Source organism: Mizuhopecten yessoensis, unplaced genomic scaffold (genome assembly GCF_002113885.1).
Source record: "Mizuhopecten yessoensis strain PY_sf001 unplaced genomic scaffold, ASM211388v2 scaffold716315, whole genome shotgun sequence".
Taxonomy (NCBI): domain Eukaryota; kingdom Metazoa; phylum Mollusca; class Bivalvia; order Pectinida; family Pectinidae; genus Mizuhopecten; species Mizuhopecten yessoensis.
Genome location: NW_018480055.1, coordinates 194,744 through 214,299, shown reverse-complemented (window position 1 = coordinate 214,299; position 19,556 = coordinate 194,744). Strand labels below are relative to the sequence as shown.

Below are 19,556 nucleotides of genomic sequence, written 5' to 3'. Positions count from 1 at the left end.
GAACAGTAATACATTGTACGTAATATATTCACTGTATCAACGACAGAACAGTAATAAGTCATACATTGTACGTAATATATACACTGTAACAACGACAGAACAGTAATACATTGTACATAATATATACACTGGATCAACGACAGACCAGTAATACATTGTACATAATGTATACACTGTATCAAAGACAGAACAGTAATACATTGTACGTAACATATACACTGTATCAATGACAGAACAGGAATACATTGTACGTAATATATACACTGGATCAACGACAGACCAGTAATACATTGTGCGTAATATATACACTGTATCAACGACAGAACAGTAAAACATGATATATATCAACCAATGAACACATAATATCTCCTGAAACATTCTTCCTCACAAACACAATCAAGTAATTTATGATTTACTAGAAACTTGTTTTTGTGAATATGTCTCCCCTTATTAGCCAATAGACAAACTTCGGTATAAACAATTAACAAAGGGCCGTATATCTCTTTATATAGTGGGGCACAAGACCTGAATTTAGAATGAGACACTCCTACTTCACAAGATACATAACTATAGCCAGTTTGGTCAACGTAGGTGAAATAACATGGAAGTTATGCCGTGGACAAACTAAGATATAAAAAATAAATAAAGGGCCATAACTGTATATATAGAGGGGTACAAGACCTGATTTTAGTACAAGAGATTCCGCCTTCCCAAGATACATTAATTAAAATAAGGTAAGTTTGGTCAACGTGGGTGAAATAACATGGAACTTATGCTTTGGACAAACTTCGGTATTAAAAATAAACAAAGGGTCATAACTCTGTATATAGTGGGGCACTAGACCTAATTCTAGTGCACTGCACACTTTCTGTGGGTGATGCAGGTACACGTTAATTTTTATTAAGATATCTTTAACAGTTTAGAAGTTATGCCATGGACAAACTTCGATATAAAAAATAAACAAAGGGACATTATTCTGTATATAATGGGGCACAAAACCTGATTCTGTCTTCCCAAGATAATTAATATGGTAAGTTTGGTCAACGTAGATGACATAACATGGAACGTATGCTCCGGACAAACTTTGGTATAAAAAAATAAACAAAAGGCCATAACTCTGCATATAATGGGGCACGAGACCTAATTCCAGTGCACTGCACACCTTCTGTGGGTGATGCAGGTATACTTCAAGTTTGATCAAGATATTTTTAACAGTTGCAAATTTAAGGGCTGGACAAGAACTTACTGAAATGTTGCACTTACTTGACCTTTGACCTTGAGATGAAGATCACTGTGACCTAATTTCAGTGCACTGCACACCTTCTGTGTGTGATGCATGCATACCTCAAGTTTTATCAAGATATCTTTAACGGTTTAAAAGTTATGGCCTGGACAACTTGTGATTAGAAGAACCAGTACTAATACAATATTTCTCCCTTCATTCGAAGGGGAGACATAATTAAGTGATGATATGAGTCCTTAATAATACACTGCACTTATTTATAAAGGCATTAACAACACATAGCAAAACAAACAAAGGCCGTGACTTCAACTCTCAAATTCCGTATCACATCCAAATATTCGTCCAACTCTCGGGTGTTACTCTCCAAACACTGTAGTTTTTAATGTGGATTATCAGTGCTGGACCTTTTTTTAAACATTTTAATTGTTCTATTTTTTTTAAATAAAACTGAATTGCTGAAATGGGGGGGGGGGGATTTTGATTGACTAAAATCAATTGTATAAAGTAACCGGCAGTCCCGAATTTGTACAACAAACTAATTAATGTACATCACTATGATTGTTCCAGACGAATTGAGGTTCAAATCCCTTTATAGGATTTTATATATTAACCCACATTCTCCGATTGGGACCCACACCTCTACCCTTACAGGCTATTGACACCCTTTCTTCATACAACATTAATTAAATTTTCCAAAGGATGATTCAAGCCAAATAAAACAGTGTGTGATACAGGAATGTTTAATAGTTGCCATTTGGATATTACACAAATTATATAATGAAACAGGTCTTTATATGTGGGGATTTTTTTCTTTAGTTAATGGATTTTTAAAAAAGATATACAATGTATTGTCAACAATGGCAAAAAAGATCAGCCTCACGTAAAAATTCAAAAGTTTTGAAAATATTTCTTGGAAAAAACATTGAGGTTTCCAAAGCAAAGAATAATTTATTTTTGAGTGACATATACATAAGACTGCTAGCTTTATAGTGGGGTTCTAATTCGATTCACACACTCAATACTCATCACACAGACACACACAGAAAAACAACGTATGAAATTTCTTAATAAAATCCTGAGAACAATGTGCACACTCTGATCGGACTTGAGAGATTAACTTCACAAAAATCACCCCCAATGTGCCGCATACTACCACTTTTAAACTGTATACTCTCCATATTTTTCACCTCCATTAAATTTTTCCACTCCAGGTCACAGATATCAAGAAGGTCAAATGTAGTCTGGACGTTTTTAACACCATCGGCAGCAGCAATGGTTATGTGCGCACTCCTCCCCCGTTCGGGGATATTCGTGATCGTTTCCGGTCCAAGGGAATTAACTCTGTTGGTTGAGGATGACCTTGTCAAAATCTTGTCCCGTTCTTCCTCCTCTGGTTTATCAAAGAGTTTACACTGTGCGGTTGTGAGAACGACCCTTGCCCCTATTGTACGTGGCGAAACTGTGATTCCGGTAATTGTAAGCTCGAACACTTTACCACCTGCAGCTTTAACATCTTCCCGTTGTAGATATTCGGCCCGTCGTGGGACAGGGTTTTTAGGATTTCCAATGAACTTTGCAGTACAGTGTAACAGACGCGGTGTCTCTGTACCATCTAAGCTGAAGTACTGGTAGACCATCTCCTCAGTCAAGTCTGAAATGTTAGGATTTCAACGTGAAGATATTCCAATATTAATAAGCAAATAAGTAACAATGCATTTCCATGTTATACAACAATACCTAACTACGATGTGAAACAACAATACCTAATTACGATGTGAAACAACAATACCTAATTACGATGTGAAACAACAACACCTAATTACGATGTTAAAACAACAATACCTAATTACGATGTGAAACAACAATACCTAATTACGATGTGAAACAACAACACCTAATTACGATGTGAAACAACAATACCTAATTACGATGTGAAAAATGTTGAAACATTCATTTTCAATATTTCAAGGTTTTTTAAATTAATATTGAAAAAAGATTTCAGTTAAAAGATTTAAACTCCCAATTGAACATTTGAGAGTGAATATTTCAACGTGAACATTCCAAGTAACATAAAAGTATATTCAATCAAGTGTCAATGTGGAGATCTTGATTTTATTATATCATTCAGTGGGGTGTTATGACCTGTGGACTAATAAAATTTATGACAGGTATCAACACAAGGCAAAGTAATTCAGACTCCCCACTTCTGAACAAACTTTAGTATCAAAATTGAACAAAGGGCTATAACACTGTATAAAATTGGGAACACAACCAAATTTCAGTACATAAGTATGTAACACTACAATATTTCAGGAGTAACTCACATACAAAATTTGACATAGGTAATATATATATGAGATATGCTGCAGACAAATTGCTGACACAGACATAGTGCAAATCTAAAGTCCCCTCCAGCAGTATCTGTACAAGATTAGTTAGAAATATTCATTAATCAATACCTGATAATGACTTTTCACTGTAACTTCACTGTCATACACGAGAATGTTGAACATAATTGGGACTACCTGCAGGTATAATGTTTTGGACCATGATGAAATTCAATGACCTGTTCAGCCATCACAAACTCTTGTGTTGGGCTAATGACTTACCTGCGAGTGATTCTATCTTTGGGAACATTTTGTCTCTAATGTCTGGATAATTTTTCACACATTCTATCAAGCAGTCCTTCGCTATATCTTTCAAGTGGAGGGAGTCACTAACTGTCAAAAACCATCCAAAATAGTACGGTGCACATTCCTGGAAATCCTTTATTTTCTTCCTTATATCGTCTGCTTTTACACCATGACTGTTCCGCTTGGCTAACTCTTCTGCATCGTAACGCCACTTTGTCCTTGGCTCTAACATTATCACAACATACTGGTGTGTCTTCGCCGTTTCTATATAGGGTTTCATTTCCCATCGTTTTATGTTAGTGTTGTCAATGACAACAACCCTGTTGCCATGGCTACATGCTGCCTTCGCCTTATCTTGACAGTCCTTGTGGGCGTAAGATAGATGACTGCTATCAAACTCGTACTGGCCATCCTCGCCCATAAAGTAGTCATCGGCTGAACACACAACTGCTGATCTGTAAATAGATTCTATCTTACGCACCAAACTTGACTTTCCACATCCTGAGGGTCCTCTCATTATAAACATTGTCTGAGATTTCTGAATATGATTGATGGTTTTTTGGTCACGGAAAAAAGGGAAATCTGTTGTGTCATCGGGATCAGGAATATGTTCAGTTTTCAGTAGGGCAGGAGGCTCCAGATGTACAGTGTCCTATTAAACGAGAAACAATGAAACTACACAAAATTGTTTAATGGAACAGACCGACATAAACACACATGCACCAACAGTATTAACTTATATCAGGTACTGGATGACCTGCAAATCTGGCGATATGGTCAAATATGACTCTTTGTATATAGGACAAACAAGTCAATTGTAGTCGCAATTTCCTGAAGCACATTAAAAAAATTGGTGGACAAACAGGTGAGTCAGTGAAACGAAAGATTTTTATAAAAAAAACTCAATTTCTGGTGACTGTTGATTTTCATGGATGCAATTTTTGGTACTTGCAAGTTGCATCTTTTATCCTCTGTAACTGATGGTTAGACAGGAATATTAACAATTTCTTAACCAAAACAGCAATACATGAACAATTTTTACTGCATGTTATCATTCCTATCAGAAGTATCTTCCAAAAGGACACCTAAGGCGCAAAGCAGCATCTTCAGGATGCTTATCTTTGGGAAGACATTGATGCCAGATTGAATAGACATATGTTATACTTTATGTAACAGGGATATATATATTTATTGTGTGTAAGACTTTGAATGGATATTAATATCATGAAAGGTCTTGGTGTAAGGAACCTTAAATGGTTGTTTGATAGTATAGTTGTGTGATGAAAGAATGTGGTGCGAGGATCCTTAATGTTTGTGTGTTACCTGTACATGTATGTAAGAATGTGTGGAATGTGAGTACTTTTAGTCACATGACATCAACGGACATTTTTATTGGTCATAGCTAACAACTGCATGATTTTTAACTTAACTTATATCACTCAGCACCATGGCGTTGAAGGGTATAGATCTACTTTTGATATCAGAAGAGATTTGAAGTATTACAAATATAGAGAACTGGGTGAGATTTTAACCATATATGTTCTATTATTATCATTTATATGTATATTCTGTAAGGTATTATCAGAATATTGGTAAAATGTAATGTTTAAATTATTATTTCACAACAAATGTATTTAATCATAATATTCTGATTAAATGTAAAGAAATGAATAAAGAGTAAGTTTTCAGTTTTCCCAGATGTATATAATTTCTGTATTCCAAATTATAAAGTGTAGTAATTAGTATTGTTTTATAAGGTATTTATTTATTTCAGTATGACATGTTTAACACTTGGTATACGTGTAAGACCTTCGGCGTGTTAAAACACACAAGTCCTCCGTTGTTTGAGAATGGTCATTCATGTCTCTCGGAAGAGAGAACCTGTAAAATATATATTTACACAATAGTCACTTCTATTGATAATCTGTAATAATGTACAAAGATGGTAATCAATTGTTCATTATGAACTTAATAAATGGATATATATTATATATATTATACTAGAATTTATAGTTAGTCTGTCTTACCAGGGCCTCGTCCGGGTGGTAAGTCCTTGGCAGATTATTGCTTCATCTAGCATGATCTGCTGTTCAGCTCGGAGTGACTGGGTAAGGGTTTGTGCTGTGTGAGGTAAAGTGGTTGCGCATGCGTCGTTCATATAGAACGACCTGCATGCAGAACCTCAGATATACGTTCTTTCACTCAGGTGTGACATAACATGCTCACATACATGTGGCAAAGCCCATGTACTGGGTGACCCTAGGTTTAAATATACATCCAGTCTACATACGTAACAACTGCCGGTCGTACGTTGATTATTAGACAAAGGGATTTCTGTAAACGCCCGCAGGATCTGTGGGGTAAGTTTGATGTGCATTATTCTATATTTAGAGATATTTTGTATATAATAGTATAAGGTAATTTCATATCTATTGTATATTGATATGTAAAAGTAAATTCGGTATTATTGATATGTACATTGTAAATCTAATATTATATTTTTACATGGAGCGAATCAAAAACGTATGTATTCTAATGTACTATTATGCATTACTCCGATAATTGAAGTATATGTACAAGTTATGTCCCTTGATGTAAATAGACTATGTGAGAGTATTGAGTGAATGTGTAATGTGTTGTATTTGTACTTGCAGGGTTTTTTAAACTACAGAATAAAAGTCATAAAAGAACCCAACAGTGTTTTGTGGATTTTATACACGAAGATAGCACTGTAACAAATGGCGCCCAACGTGGGGCGGCAACGAGTAATGCCGAAAAGTCCTGGGAAACCCGTGCCCGTTCCTAGGAGATCTGGTAGGAGATGTCAACCACCAAAGTGGCAAAAGTAAGGAAAATATATCATGAGCCAAACTCCAACGACACAATCAGAGCGCAGAGATAAATATTACGAGTAAGGGGTTGTTTGTTTACATTTGTCCAATATACATTTAGTCATATTCGACTATATAGCCAAATCTAGTCAAATTACTGGTGCTCCAGTACCTGTTATATAATTTCATATAGCCCGAGTTTCCTCTGGCCATGACACCAGACTTACACATTTTGACAGATAGCTGTCTGGTGTGGGCGTATCGATCAGTTAAAGTGGCTCAGTCTGGTTTTAGGGCCAGAGGAAACTCTGGCTAAATTAAATATTGCACTGGGGAAAAAATCATCCTGATAAAATACTCGAGAATTTCTCTTTAGATCATTCGGTAGAGTGTAAGACTAGTAAACCAGAGGTCCCGTGTTCGACTCCTGGCGGAGGCTTGAAAAACATAATGTCCTCGACTCTGTTACATATTGATACTATGTATTTTATCGGCTGATTGTTTTAGACAAACTATGTTTTATTTGAATTAAATTATATGGGTATGGAATCGTTTAAACATCTTATACCACACTTTCCAACACTGAACAGTATAAGAAAAACAGCAAGTTGCGTTCCTGGTGATGTTACCTCGTTGACAAGTTCTTCCTCAATGACGAACTCCAATCTCTGTTGTGGGCTAACAGACTGCGATTGTTCCATGTTTTCGAGATCTGCGACCTCAGTCTCGTCTGTTTTAACATGTTTGTAGTCTTTTCTTTTTCCACAACAGTTCCCCATGATCACCGTTAGTTGTGCAAGTCTCAAAACGGACGAAACACCGTTTAGTGACAGTTTGTTTTGCAATGTTGACACACAGAAACGAAAGCGGAAATACGATTTTTAAACTAAAACTAAAATCAACAACTGCAGCTGGTAATTAGAGTCCGGATTTCTTTTATATTTTATTGTTTTGTTAATAAAATGTGTTTTTAATTGGACGAGAAGTATTTTAATTTGCAAAAATAAAAAAAAAATCGCCTTCACAATATATTTATATAAAAACCATGGAAAGTTTAACAATTAACGTTAGCTATAGGGCAACAAGACAAACGCCCACCTTCCTTAGTCATCGACAATAACTCATTCGCGTCATCTCAGGTATACGTGTTTTACTGAAAGGGGTGTGTAGGGTGCTTGGTTTAACGAAAGCACAACAAGAAACACTGCTGACCTGATTTCTGAGAAAATATGCAACTTGTGTTACAATAACAAGTATCCTGATCACCCTACTAATATCACGGGTTATCTAAGTCCGTGCTAGGTAATATAAACGAGGATTTCCGGACCCCGGAAGTAAACGTTTCCTAGTAAATATTTAATGTGAAGGAAGTACATCATGAGCGACATGGGACTACAGGAAACACAAAACATATTCCAGCATCGACAAAAGGTAAATACGTTTCTCTGTTATTTTCATTTCGACTTGTATGTTACCTCGACTATAAATTTTGCTACATACTATTTGGGTTAGCTCCCCTGAACCGATCGGTTACTATTATGTGAATCCGTCTATATTTCTGGCTTATAATTAGCCGTTTCTAAACCAGATATGTTTGTTGCCATCTTTTTGTATGTTGTTAACGGGAGAAACGTTTGGTTTGATATGAACACAAACGCCCAATCGAGTCTTGTACAAACCTCTAATTTCAGATTGCTTACAGTACTGAAATAATATATAAATAGTATATGTTAGTTTTATGGAGGAAGGTCCAAGTTACTCCGAGACGTATCAAACCAGAAGTATACACGTCTCTTAGTTGATCAAAGGTTGATTAACTTTTACCAGAAATATTCACGTCCTTTAGTTGACCAAAGGTTGATTAACTTTCATCAGTGGTTAGTGAAGTTTAACCAGAAGTATTCACGTCCCTTAGATGATCGAAGGTTGATTAACTTTAACCAGTGGTTAGTGAAGTTTAACCAGAAGTATTCACGTCCCTGAGTTGACCAATGGTTGATTAACTTTAACCAGTGGTTAGTGAAGTTTAACCAGAAGTATACAAGTCTCTTAGTTGATCAAAGGTTGATTAACTTTAACCAGGGGTTAGTGAAGTTTAACCAGAAGAAGTCACGTCCCTTATATGATCAACGGTTGATTAACTTTAACCAGTGGTTAGTGAAGTTTAACCAGAAGTATACAAGTCTCTTAGTTGATCAAAGGTTGATTAACTTTAACCAGTGGTTAGTGAAAATTTCAAACTATTGCTGATACGAGACAAGAGCGTACAAATCAAAGTTTATCTTCAAAAATGTCAATCAAATTTGTCTTAACAAATCTATAAAGCCACGGACTTAGATAGCTCAGCAACATGCTATAAGATTTTCCTGTGTTCGTATACTTTTCCTCTAACCACTGGTTTACTCTAAACAATATTAAGCTTTGAGTAGCAACCGGGACAGGCTGATAGATGGGATAGGATTGGTTTATATCGATTGTACAAGAAACCAAGAAAATAACGACCAAACAAGATTTCTCTTCAGAAAAAAACAACTACAGCGTCGACTTCAGTGTACATACATAATACATGTATTCAAAATCACGATCGTGAATCAATTAAATACTTATAGAAATACGCTATATCGACTGGTTATAAACAGTGTATACCTCGACCTTTCTAACACAACTGAGGTAAAGAATTACGTGTACGGGATTGATACTAGACTAGATAGGAGGATGGTACTGTTACAATAAACCAGTATTGATTACTATATATGTGTCGGAATATATAATTCAAACTGCGAGCGACAAAGACGATTGACTGACACAAGTTCAAGAAATCGATTCCCCATGATAATCCTATAAAATGCCGAAGATTTACCTTCCTTTCTTTTGCTCGCAGCTATTTAATTAAAACGCGATTAAATATCATCGATTTACCAGAAGACATCACGGTTACTTGTGCCGTGGAGCATACTGGTGAACATGACACATGTTATATGTTTCAGAAGTCTAATATTGAATTTTACATGATACTGACAGGAAATTAATCACAGCCAACGGTCGAGGTGAACTTCAGGACTAGAAGAACACCGATGATATTTTAATACGATCACTTTTGTAAACTTATGATAAAGAAAGGTGTTTTTTCACGTGTACCAGTCTTTTAAGACGATTTTATCAGTTCTTATTCATCGTCTGATTTGCGGAAGCGTACCATAACTCGGCCGTTTCGGCTCATGTGATATGTTTCCAATAACTTGGTTATAATTGGTATCTTGCTATAATGTAGCCAGAGTTCCCTCTGGCCCTGACACCAGACTTCGACATTTTGACAGATAAATGTCTGTGCATCTATCTGTCAAAATGTCGAAGTCTGGTGTCAGGCCCAGAGGAAACCTGGGCTAGCCTTAATGCTTATTGTTAAGCGAATGGTCAGATATTTGAAAACGTTAACGGAAGAAATGTCGATTTAAATGACGTGATAGCTCTGGTATCTTTTGTAGCGACTTTTTCTATTCTATTTTTAACAGCACATTTACCTGTATACAGTTGATCAGTGATGCGAACTAATCACAGAAGATGTGTCACTTGATTTACGTTAAGATATAAGGAGTGTGTAAGTGACTTATCAAAGAAATATCCCCATGACGTAAATGTATTATAGTATCTTGACAGATCTTTACAAGGAAATAAAACGCTGTCGTTCATTATATAGGAAGAGAACACCTAGCAATCCGTCCGGTTGTGAGCCTTGATCGAGGTAGGAAGGGACTAAACGCCACCTAACATGAGAGCTTGGCTGTGGGCATGGTCCATGTTCTGGACATTCTGTTTTCCGGCGGGAGTGGCAGGCCTCCGGATTAGCGCGTTTAATGTAAAGGTATTCGGACAGAGCAAGTCCAATAAAGCGGACGTAATGGATATTCTGACAAAGGTAAGTGTAGTACGGAGAGGGTCCAGGGTCGGGTAATTGAGTGTCACGGGGATCTATTTCTAGTCTGAATTTCTTATCGTATCGACCAAAAAGACAAGAAACTAAACAGTTATTTTGATGTAAAATGTTTATATTTAATAGAGAAAAATAGACATTTTCAACCCGTCGTTTTAGATATAGATTCTAGTACATCATGTACCGTGCTTTGAGGAAGTCATACGCGAACACCATGGGCCTGTTCGTTTATGCGGAACAACCGGTTTGTCTGCAACAAAGTAACAATTTCGGGTATAAATCCTGGCGGTCCTGCCAATGTTTATGCAGGCTTTGCAATGTTTTGTCAAGGCTCGCCTGAAAGCAGCATCAGAGTATAGGTCCGACCTGATCTCATTAACGAATAAGTCTGATCCTACCGGTTCAACCGTTTGGGTCGCGATAAACGAAAGCGACCCATGATGAAATGTAAAAACTGATACAATGCTTATCATGTCTACGCTATTCAGCCTGATTATTACGTCATATCGGTATTTCTTATATCATTTCCGTATGACCCATTTTAATATCTCACATGGATAACATGCCGGTAATAAATATGTTTTTATATCCAGATCGTCCTAAGATACGATATCATCCTGATACAAGAAATACGGGACAAGGCCGGGACGGCGATCCTGAAGCTACAACAGCAGGTTAACAAGTACGTATACTAGTGTGGCGGATTTTGATTGTATATAGGATGACAAGTCACCTTCTAGCTTCGAGCCAGAGGGAATTTCCCATTTAGCTTAGTGGTAGAGCGCCCGACTAGGAAGTCCGGGATCCCGGGTTCGATCCCCGGTGGAATCACACTACCCTCTTTCCTGTTACACTAGTATTTGTTTCCCGAGAAATGACATCAGCAGCGCTTTAACAAGCGATGGTCACATATCAATACAGTGGCACCTCGATATCATCACCCTCGACCTATTGCAACTTACTGCCAACATGTGTTGTGCCCCCTCCAGCCCCACCCTACCATCACCCCATCCCCTTTACTAACAACTCATTTGTATGCCTCGTTCACTATATCGACAGCCCCCTTTATAATGACTTTCGGCAATATTGCTTGACTAATGGTGGCGGTATACCAAAGTTTTCCGTTAAGACCGTGATCGAAACGGAAATAAAAAGAAATACATGTATTGGCTTGTTTTGTTGACTAGTACTTGGTCTGATTTTACAATATCGAAGAAATGGCCACCAATTCTGTTTACAGTTTTGCATTTTCTTCTTGTTCTAGTGTTCCAGTGTAATTTTCCGTTTCGGGATTAAATTTCTGTACTATGAACGGACACGAAAATATCAATGCTTTTGTCATATTTGCTGAAACATATGAAATATTTTTCCATAAAAAACCTAGTTTTTCTCCTGTACGTTCTGATTGAAGACGTTGAGGGGCTAGTTAATTATCTGCTGTCCCTAAACTATACTCGATATACATGGACAAGTTTTCACCGTTTTCTTTTATCTATAACTTACGCTTCCTTTTCAGCCACGTCCACCTAAATATTTTTATCAGAAAACTCGGACGGCAGACGATATTAATGCTTCACTGTCTATAGGACACAGAGACTATGACATTCCATTTCACTTCAACAAATGGCCACTGAGTGCTTCCTTCGACTTTGGCCACCGTCGTTACTTTAGCGTAGATATTTCAAAGACTTCAAATAAACAAAATAGTCTCAGTAATTAACACTAAAATATTACAATCCCGAAATACAATTTTATTTATGGTATACATGGTATGTATAAGAAGTATATATATATATATTTTTTTTTACATTTTTTACCATTCTAGTGTTTCGGACAAAGTCTACTACGATATAAGTATAAGTGGACGCCTCGGCAACTCGGTCTCCAAGGAACAGTACTGCTTTTTGTACAGGTACGAATTTATAATGACGACTCAGAGAGACAATTATAATACAGATTTTGCTTCAGTTCTTCGAATGTCCAATTTAAATAATAATCATAATAATAGTCTTTATTTAAACTTGATTACATATTGAGTCAAAGACTCGTCTCCCATATGGTCAAGCATATTAAAAAATGTACATTATATACAACAATGATAAAATAGTACTATGAATAATTAATTGGTAAGATAATTTTACATGTACATTTTAAATCCACTATTATCACAGAAACAGCTCTAAATGAAACAATGACCCGAGCTTTCCAGCGGTGGGGGAGAGCCCTACCAGCATGGTCAGCCCAGGTTACATTTTAACTATACAACAGTTACATAAATAAAGGCTAAATCACACAAATTACAAAAATGATGAGCATACATGTTTTTTAACCCATAAAATTTGAAACTTAAATGTCTTGATTTTTGTGTAGGTGTGTGTGTTTGTGTGTGTGCGTGGGGGGATTGAATATAAACAAAAATAAGATACAGTAAGAAACATTGTTTTTTAAAGAACACAATGCCTGGTGATCATGTATTTCAACATTTGAATAGTTTTTAATTGGTATATGTATTTACCGGTTTTTCTTAACGTTCATGCTGGTGTGAACCTAAGTCTGTTACATTCATCATGCAGTGACTGATTTTTGTATGTGAAGAAAACAGGCTAAATCCATACATGTAATACTAGGTATTCGGTATGGTAATGCGAACACGCCGGGTGACGGTGTGCAGTATTGTCAGAGCCGACGTGAATGGTATAGAAAAACGGGAAGAACTATGAATTAAGAAATAACCTTCTCTTTTTTCCTTGCTATAGTGAGATATGAAAAACAATTGTTATTTTTGTCACAGGACGGATCGAGTCAAAGTTCTCAGAGAGGAAATCTATGATGAAGGTGGAAATATTACTAAATTTGAGCGAGAACCATTCCTAGTGGAATTTCAGGCTAAAGTTCAAGGTGTGTACAGATCGCAATTGACTAAAATTGAAAAAAGAGGGCGCCACATGTTGAAAAAAGAGGGCGCCACATGTTTCAATTTACATATTATATTTTATGCTAAAGGAATATCATGTATCAATATTCAATTTTCTTCCCGAATATTTAAACAAGTTCGAGAACGGAAGTGACATCACGCACTATTATACTGTAAAACGGCGCTAAAATGTTGAGAACTATTTTTATTTCATTACAGCCAATGCGTTCCAGACAAAAAGGAGTTCTGGCAACGTCACTGTGTGAGATACGGGACATCAATTGGACATGGAAAAAAATGGGCTGTGTCATTATAACATATGTTTTCCACTTAATACAGGTTTGAACAAATTCGTGTTAGGTGCACTCCACATCAAACCGGACAACGCCGTAGAAGAACTGATAGAACTCAGAAACGTGTTCGACCAGGCGAAAACTGTGTTCCAAACCAATGACGTCATGATTATGGGGGACCTGAATGCCGATTGTACTTACGTCCCCCAGAAAGACTGGCCGTCTGTCACACTGAAGACAGACCCTGAATTTCATTGGCTGATTGATGATGACGTCGATACAACTGTGAAAGCTTCGACTGACTGTGCTTACGACAGGTAGGCATGCCGAGATAGGAGGACAGTTCCTAGCCATGGTTTCGTTATAATTCTGTAGAAATTATTATTTAATCAAAAGTATAGAAATGTAAGTACTGGCACAAATGGATATATCACGGAGTCACTTTTCTGTGTAGGTTAGGGGACCACATGTCTGTATGTAAATCTCATAGTTGGATTTGACATTGTATCTGTATCATTCCAGGTTCATCTTGACCGGAAGCGATTTCTTATCTGCTGTGGTTCCCGGGAGCGCCAGTGTCTTCCTGTTCGATAACGAATATGGTCTCAGTGATTCTTTGGTAAGCTCTATTCACATAAACCCTTTATAAACATTGACCCTGATTTAAAAATCGATACTGGTTCGAAATATAATAAATCGTTTGAAAATCTCGCTAAGTAGAAATTCAGTTAATAGTCATGAAACTTTTCTCTAAACGTTAGAGTTAAAATGACAGAGTGCATACAAATTAGAAATGTTTACAATTGGTGACGAGCTCGGTTGCCAAGTCAACAAGGTTCTCGATATTAAAGCTCTCACTGATCGACACAACAAGAACTGTTTCGCATATGCGAACGATTGTATGGTTATACACAGTTTTAGTACTCGCATGACAATCCTTCGGGAGGGGGGATAGCAAGCAGCACCTGTGCTTTATCGCTTTTGATGTCGCCTTATATGAATATATGCTTCCTAAAATTTTGATAAATGAAGTTAACTGCTGCAGGTAAATAAAATGTGACAAATTATGATTTTTATTTTTAAACAATCCTTAAAATCCGTCATGCTGTTTTCAGGCCGGGGAGGTCAGTGATCACTACCCTATCGAAGTACAGCTCAAGGATAGCGCCAATGAAATAAGCAACACAAACAATGGTCAGCGCATTTCGAGGGTCGATCACGAGTTGCTGATGATGTCACTGTGGTCAACCTTTATGAGTCTTTATCCTGTGCTTGGTACTACGGACGGGTTTTGAACGGTGAAACTGTCCCCTACTGTACCTGTGGACAAACGACGCATGCGTACCAAGGAAAGGTTTAGAGGAATGCAAATTAACTTCCGTTGACAAGGACCATCGGGTAGTTAAGATGGAACCCTGTTGTTATTGTTCCAGATACTCCCAACAAAACTCCTGTTAAAAATGAAACCAGGTTATTATGAATCTGTAGCCCGACATTTCAGAAAACCTGTTTACATTGATTTTTTGTTATTTTGTTGCCTGTTATGCTATATAGGTCGTTGACGGTATGGATCCCGAGTGATTCCGTTTACTCGACATTCCATAACATTGCCATTGGTTTACCGTGAGCGGAATCCAGGTACTCCCAAGGTTTACCGTTTGCGGAACCCAGGTACTCCCAAGGTTTACCGTGAGCGGAACCCAGGTACTCCCAAGATGTCTTGATTCTCCGCAGGTTTTACTGTGATCTTATTTTGATGACATAGGTTGAAGTATCACTCCAGAGAAATCAAGAAACTAATCTCTATTATTGTTAGAACTCAAAGCGTCCAAAGGATCTGGTTCCGCTGTTATCTCAGGAACAAGGTTACATGTACCAGTATACTAATATATTTTACATATATATATTTACGTACGAAATGTGTTTATTAAATGTTATTCTTGATAAGATATAAAGTGTTTGTTTGGTGGTCGGGTGGCGCAGTGGATAACGCACCCGCCTTTAACCAATATGGGGTTTCTCCGGGTACTCCGGTTTCCTTCCGCATAAATACCCCCGCGCGCTAACATCCGGGCTAGCAAGAGTGATTAATATAAGTTGAAATAGCTTGTTTTATAATTGTTGTAATATAAAGTATATTTTCTAATTGTTTCTACCTTATTTATGGAAATAATAAATGATATTTTTGTTATCACTTTGTGCATTGTTGAGCTATTGTAGCACGAGGCCTTTGTGGATTGTTGAGCTATTGTAGCACGAGGCATTTGTGGATTGTTGAGCGATTGTAGCACGAGGCCTTTGTGGATTGTTAAGCGATTGTAGCACGAGGCCTTTGTGGATTGTTGAGCTATTGTAGCACGAGGCCTTTGTGGATTGTTGATCTTTTGTAGCACGAGGCCTTTTAGCCTTTTACAGTTACATGAACATATATACATCATATTACAAGAAGATGGACCTGCTATTCTATAATTGAAAATATAGCTATTATATAAAAAAACAAAACAATAGTCTCCTCGGCTAAAGACAGCCGAAGGCAGCAATTAAGCTGAGAACATCGCGGACAAGGAACGCTGATGTAGAGGACCTGTTCTTGCGCAAGATGCACTATATCATCTTTATTTCCTCCAAATTGGAGAGCATGATACAATGATAGTACATGAATAATACATTATTTACAAAATGACAACAATCGTGACGTTCATACAAGTTCATAAACGTATATACATATTATTAAATATCAGTGATATAATACTGGTTTATGTAGCCAGTAAAAAAAAATAAAAAAAAAATAATAATATTATAATAATATTAATATTACCAGGGATGTGTCCCTTTTTTTTTTTTTTTTTTACATTTTTCTTATATTAAAAAGACAAGTATTTGTAAGACATTATTGTGATAATTATTATCACGTATATAAGTCAAACATTCTTTTTATCGCATATACGGATTCTAGTCTAAATTCCTCTAAAAATTGTCATTTAAATTATAGGTCATTGGGCCTCCTAGTAAAGTGTGAATAACTGAATAATCAGGCAGTGAATGCAGATATGAACTGAGTTCAATACTTGAAATGCAGGCAATTATACACCATAAATTGTCTCGAAGATTTTCTGTTACAGAACAATGCAGAATCACATGATACAAAATCTGTGTAGAAATAGCCACAATGATGACATAAAAGTTCTATGTTACTTACACGTATCACTAAAGACAGCCGAAGGCAGCAATTAAGCTGAGAACGACGCGGACAAGGAACGCTGATGTAGAGGACCTGTTCTTGCGCAATATGCACTATCACATAAAGACACTGTTGGAATTTCTTCTTTGTCCCATATTGTATAATATGTATACACATATATTTACATTTCACTACAATTTCGTTCATAGGGCTATGAACGCAATTTGATCAGGTGACTTTGAAGCTTGTCCTCCGCCACGAATAACAAGAGGCAACCGTTAGAAGCAAACCTGTTGGCGACGTTAATCTGTTGTAGGAATATCATTTGCACTAACATCGAAACTACGAGGGAAAATCTATATTTAAGTAAGTAATACGTGTAACAGGAGCGGGAAAATGCAAGGCCAGACAAAGGTTCGAATCTGGGACCCCCGAACTCTAGACGGACACACTATACCAACTGAGCTACCTGGTCGTCAACGCCCGACCCAGGCCAGTTCCGCTTCACGCGTATAGAATTGACTAGGCCGCTAGGGCTTCATTGCATGTATGTAATCGATTTGTGTACCGGGATGAACACTGAGAAGATGCCGTTTAATACTTATGTCAAGAATATAATAGGCAATGGAGAAAGTCTTTTCAGACTAAATATTGTGTACTTCTTTTCAGTCTTCTGAATAATTTTCATATGTGATTGAACATAAAATAGATGATGATCTCAAAATATACAACTGTGGGCTGACAGGTGGTTAGTGAATTTAATCGTGCAAAACACGGACTTTCACGTACTTATTCCTGATATTGAAATTAACTTAAATAATGAAACAGCATTCCTTCCTATACTTACAGATAATCTTTACATTCAAAACGGTATTGGAATTTCTACCTTAACGTAGACTCCTTCGAACACTTCAACCTTTCTATAAGATTAACCACAAAACTTACCCCTAATGATCTCAACACCTTCCATACTCACTTAATTGCAGATTACCTAAAACATCATTTAATCTCTACCACTTTCCCAACAATAGACTGGAATCACCTAACATATCTTTCTTCCCTTCTACGATTATACTTTGGAATCAGTTGCCCCATGGTCATCCTCGATACTCCAGGAGTAACGCTCACACGCTCTTCGACACAATTAAAAGGAATTAAGAAGAATCTTTCCAGTTCTTCCTGAGAAATAGTGATATCAAACTTTCATGGTCAAAATCCAAGATGGCCGCCTGTCGGCCATTTTGTTTATCCAATCAGTCTCAAATTAAACATGCCCAACTACGGACCGAGGGGAACTTATAGCTACATATTAAACTTGAGAAAGATCCTTTTAGTACGTTCTTAGAAATAGCGATAATATACATTCACTGTCAAAATCCAATATGGCCCTCTGTCGGCCATTTTGTTTATCCGATCAACCTCAATAATAACTAGGGACCAATGGGAACTTTCATATCAAATTTGAGAAAGATTCCTCCATTATTTTTAAGAAATAGCTACAACAAGAATAACAACATTTATTTTTAAGGACTTTGGTATGTGTCGGCCTTGGGACGGAACCCATTGCCTTCCACACCTGGGCGAACGCTCAAAATCAAAGCCAAAAGTGAGGTATTGCCAAGCAAGGCGCTAGGAAATAAAAGATAGTTAGAAGTAGAAAGAAATGTAAATATCCAAAATACATGAATTGCAATGGGTGCAGCAGATTTATTTCGATCGCCTTTGTGTCCCCAAATAGAGGGCACAAAAGCAAATCTCCAATTCTGCAGGGGGTTCCCACATTAGTCGCCTCTTACGATACATGCTGTGGTTAACAGCAGATGTATCCTTTTTCTCGATCACCGACCTGCAAGTGTGACCGAGGACGGAGGACGGAGGACGGACCACGGACGAAGGCTTATTTGAATAGCCCACCATCAGACGACGGTGCGCTAAAAGAAATGTTCCCAAAGCATTACCTTTTTGCCTCAAATGCGTATATTTTCACTTGAGCGACAACTTTAGCGTAACTTTCGAAAAAAACCTAAAGGACACACCACCAGATTGCTATAGGCCTATTTGTGAAGTTTTATCTTTGACGAGGAAGAAATTACGTTGTAATCAAGCACAGAATGGTTTGCCCTTGCCCATAATTGGTTAGTCTACAATGGGAAGATGTTGGCGATTTCAAGAACAATACAATGTATTATCGCAGGAACCCATTTTTTTATCCTTTTTCTAATCTTTCTGGTGATTATCTCTGAATTTAGATTTTATTGGGGGGCATGTACCGAATTTTAGAACTTCGTTTGTGCTTGATTTTTTTTTTTTTTATCTCAAATACATAAAAAATATTGCTGAAAGTCAGAAAGCTATTTCAAATAAAACAAACAGCAATCTTAGAAGGAAACGAGCACGGTGCAGTGTACAAACACCGTCCGAGAAACACAGAGTCTCAATACCGTAACATGTGTCCAAATACTACAAGGTTGACAGTATTGTGGCGCAGTGTACAAACACCGTCCGAGAAACACAGAGTTTCAATACCGTA

General features: G+C 37.1%; 2 protein-coding genes across 2 annotated transcripts; one reads left to right on the top strand and one right to left on the bottom strand.

Moving 5' to 3' along the window:
• Window positions 1–2,160: 2,160 nt before the first annotated feature.
• Window positions 2,161–7,656, bottom strand: LOC110442976 (2',3'-cyclic-nucleotide 3'-phosphodiesterase-like). Its single transcript, XM_021486883.1, has 3 exons — window positions 7,337–7,656; window positions 3,853–4,528; window positions 2,161–2,894 (listed from the first exon to the last, which is right to left on the bottom strand). The coding sequence occupies exons 1-3, from the start codon at window positions 7,484–7,486 to the stop codon at window positions 2,308–2,310; spliced, it is 1,413 nt and encodes a 470-aa protein (XP_021342558.1). The 5' UTR covers window positions 7,487–7,656; the 3' UTR covers window positions 2,161–2,307.
• Window positions 7,657–7,797: 141 nt separating this feature from the next.
• On the top strand, window positions 7,798–16,231 carry LOC110442978 (deoxyribonuclease-1-like). Its single transcript, XM_021486885.1, has 8 exons — window positions 7,798–8,138; window positions 10,405–10,623; window positions 11,232–11,320; window positions 12,464–12,550; window positions 13,430–13,536; window positions 13,892–14,162; window positions 14,368–14,464; window positions 14,961–16,231. The coding sequence occupies exons 2-8, from the start codon at window positions 10,477–10,479 to the stop codon at window positions 15,138–15,140; spliced, it is 978 nt and encodes a 325-aa protein (XP_021342560.1). The 5' UTR covers window positions 7,798–8,138; window positions 10,405–10,476; the 3' UTR covers window positions 15,141–16,231.
• Window positions 16,232–19,556: the final 3,325 nt, after the last annotated feature.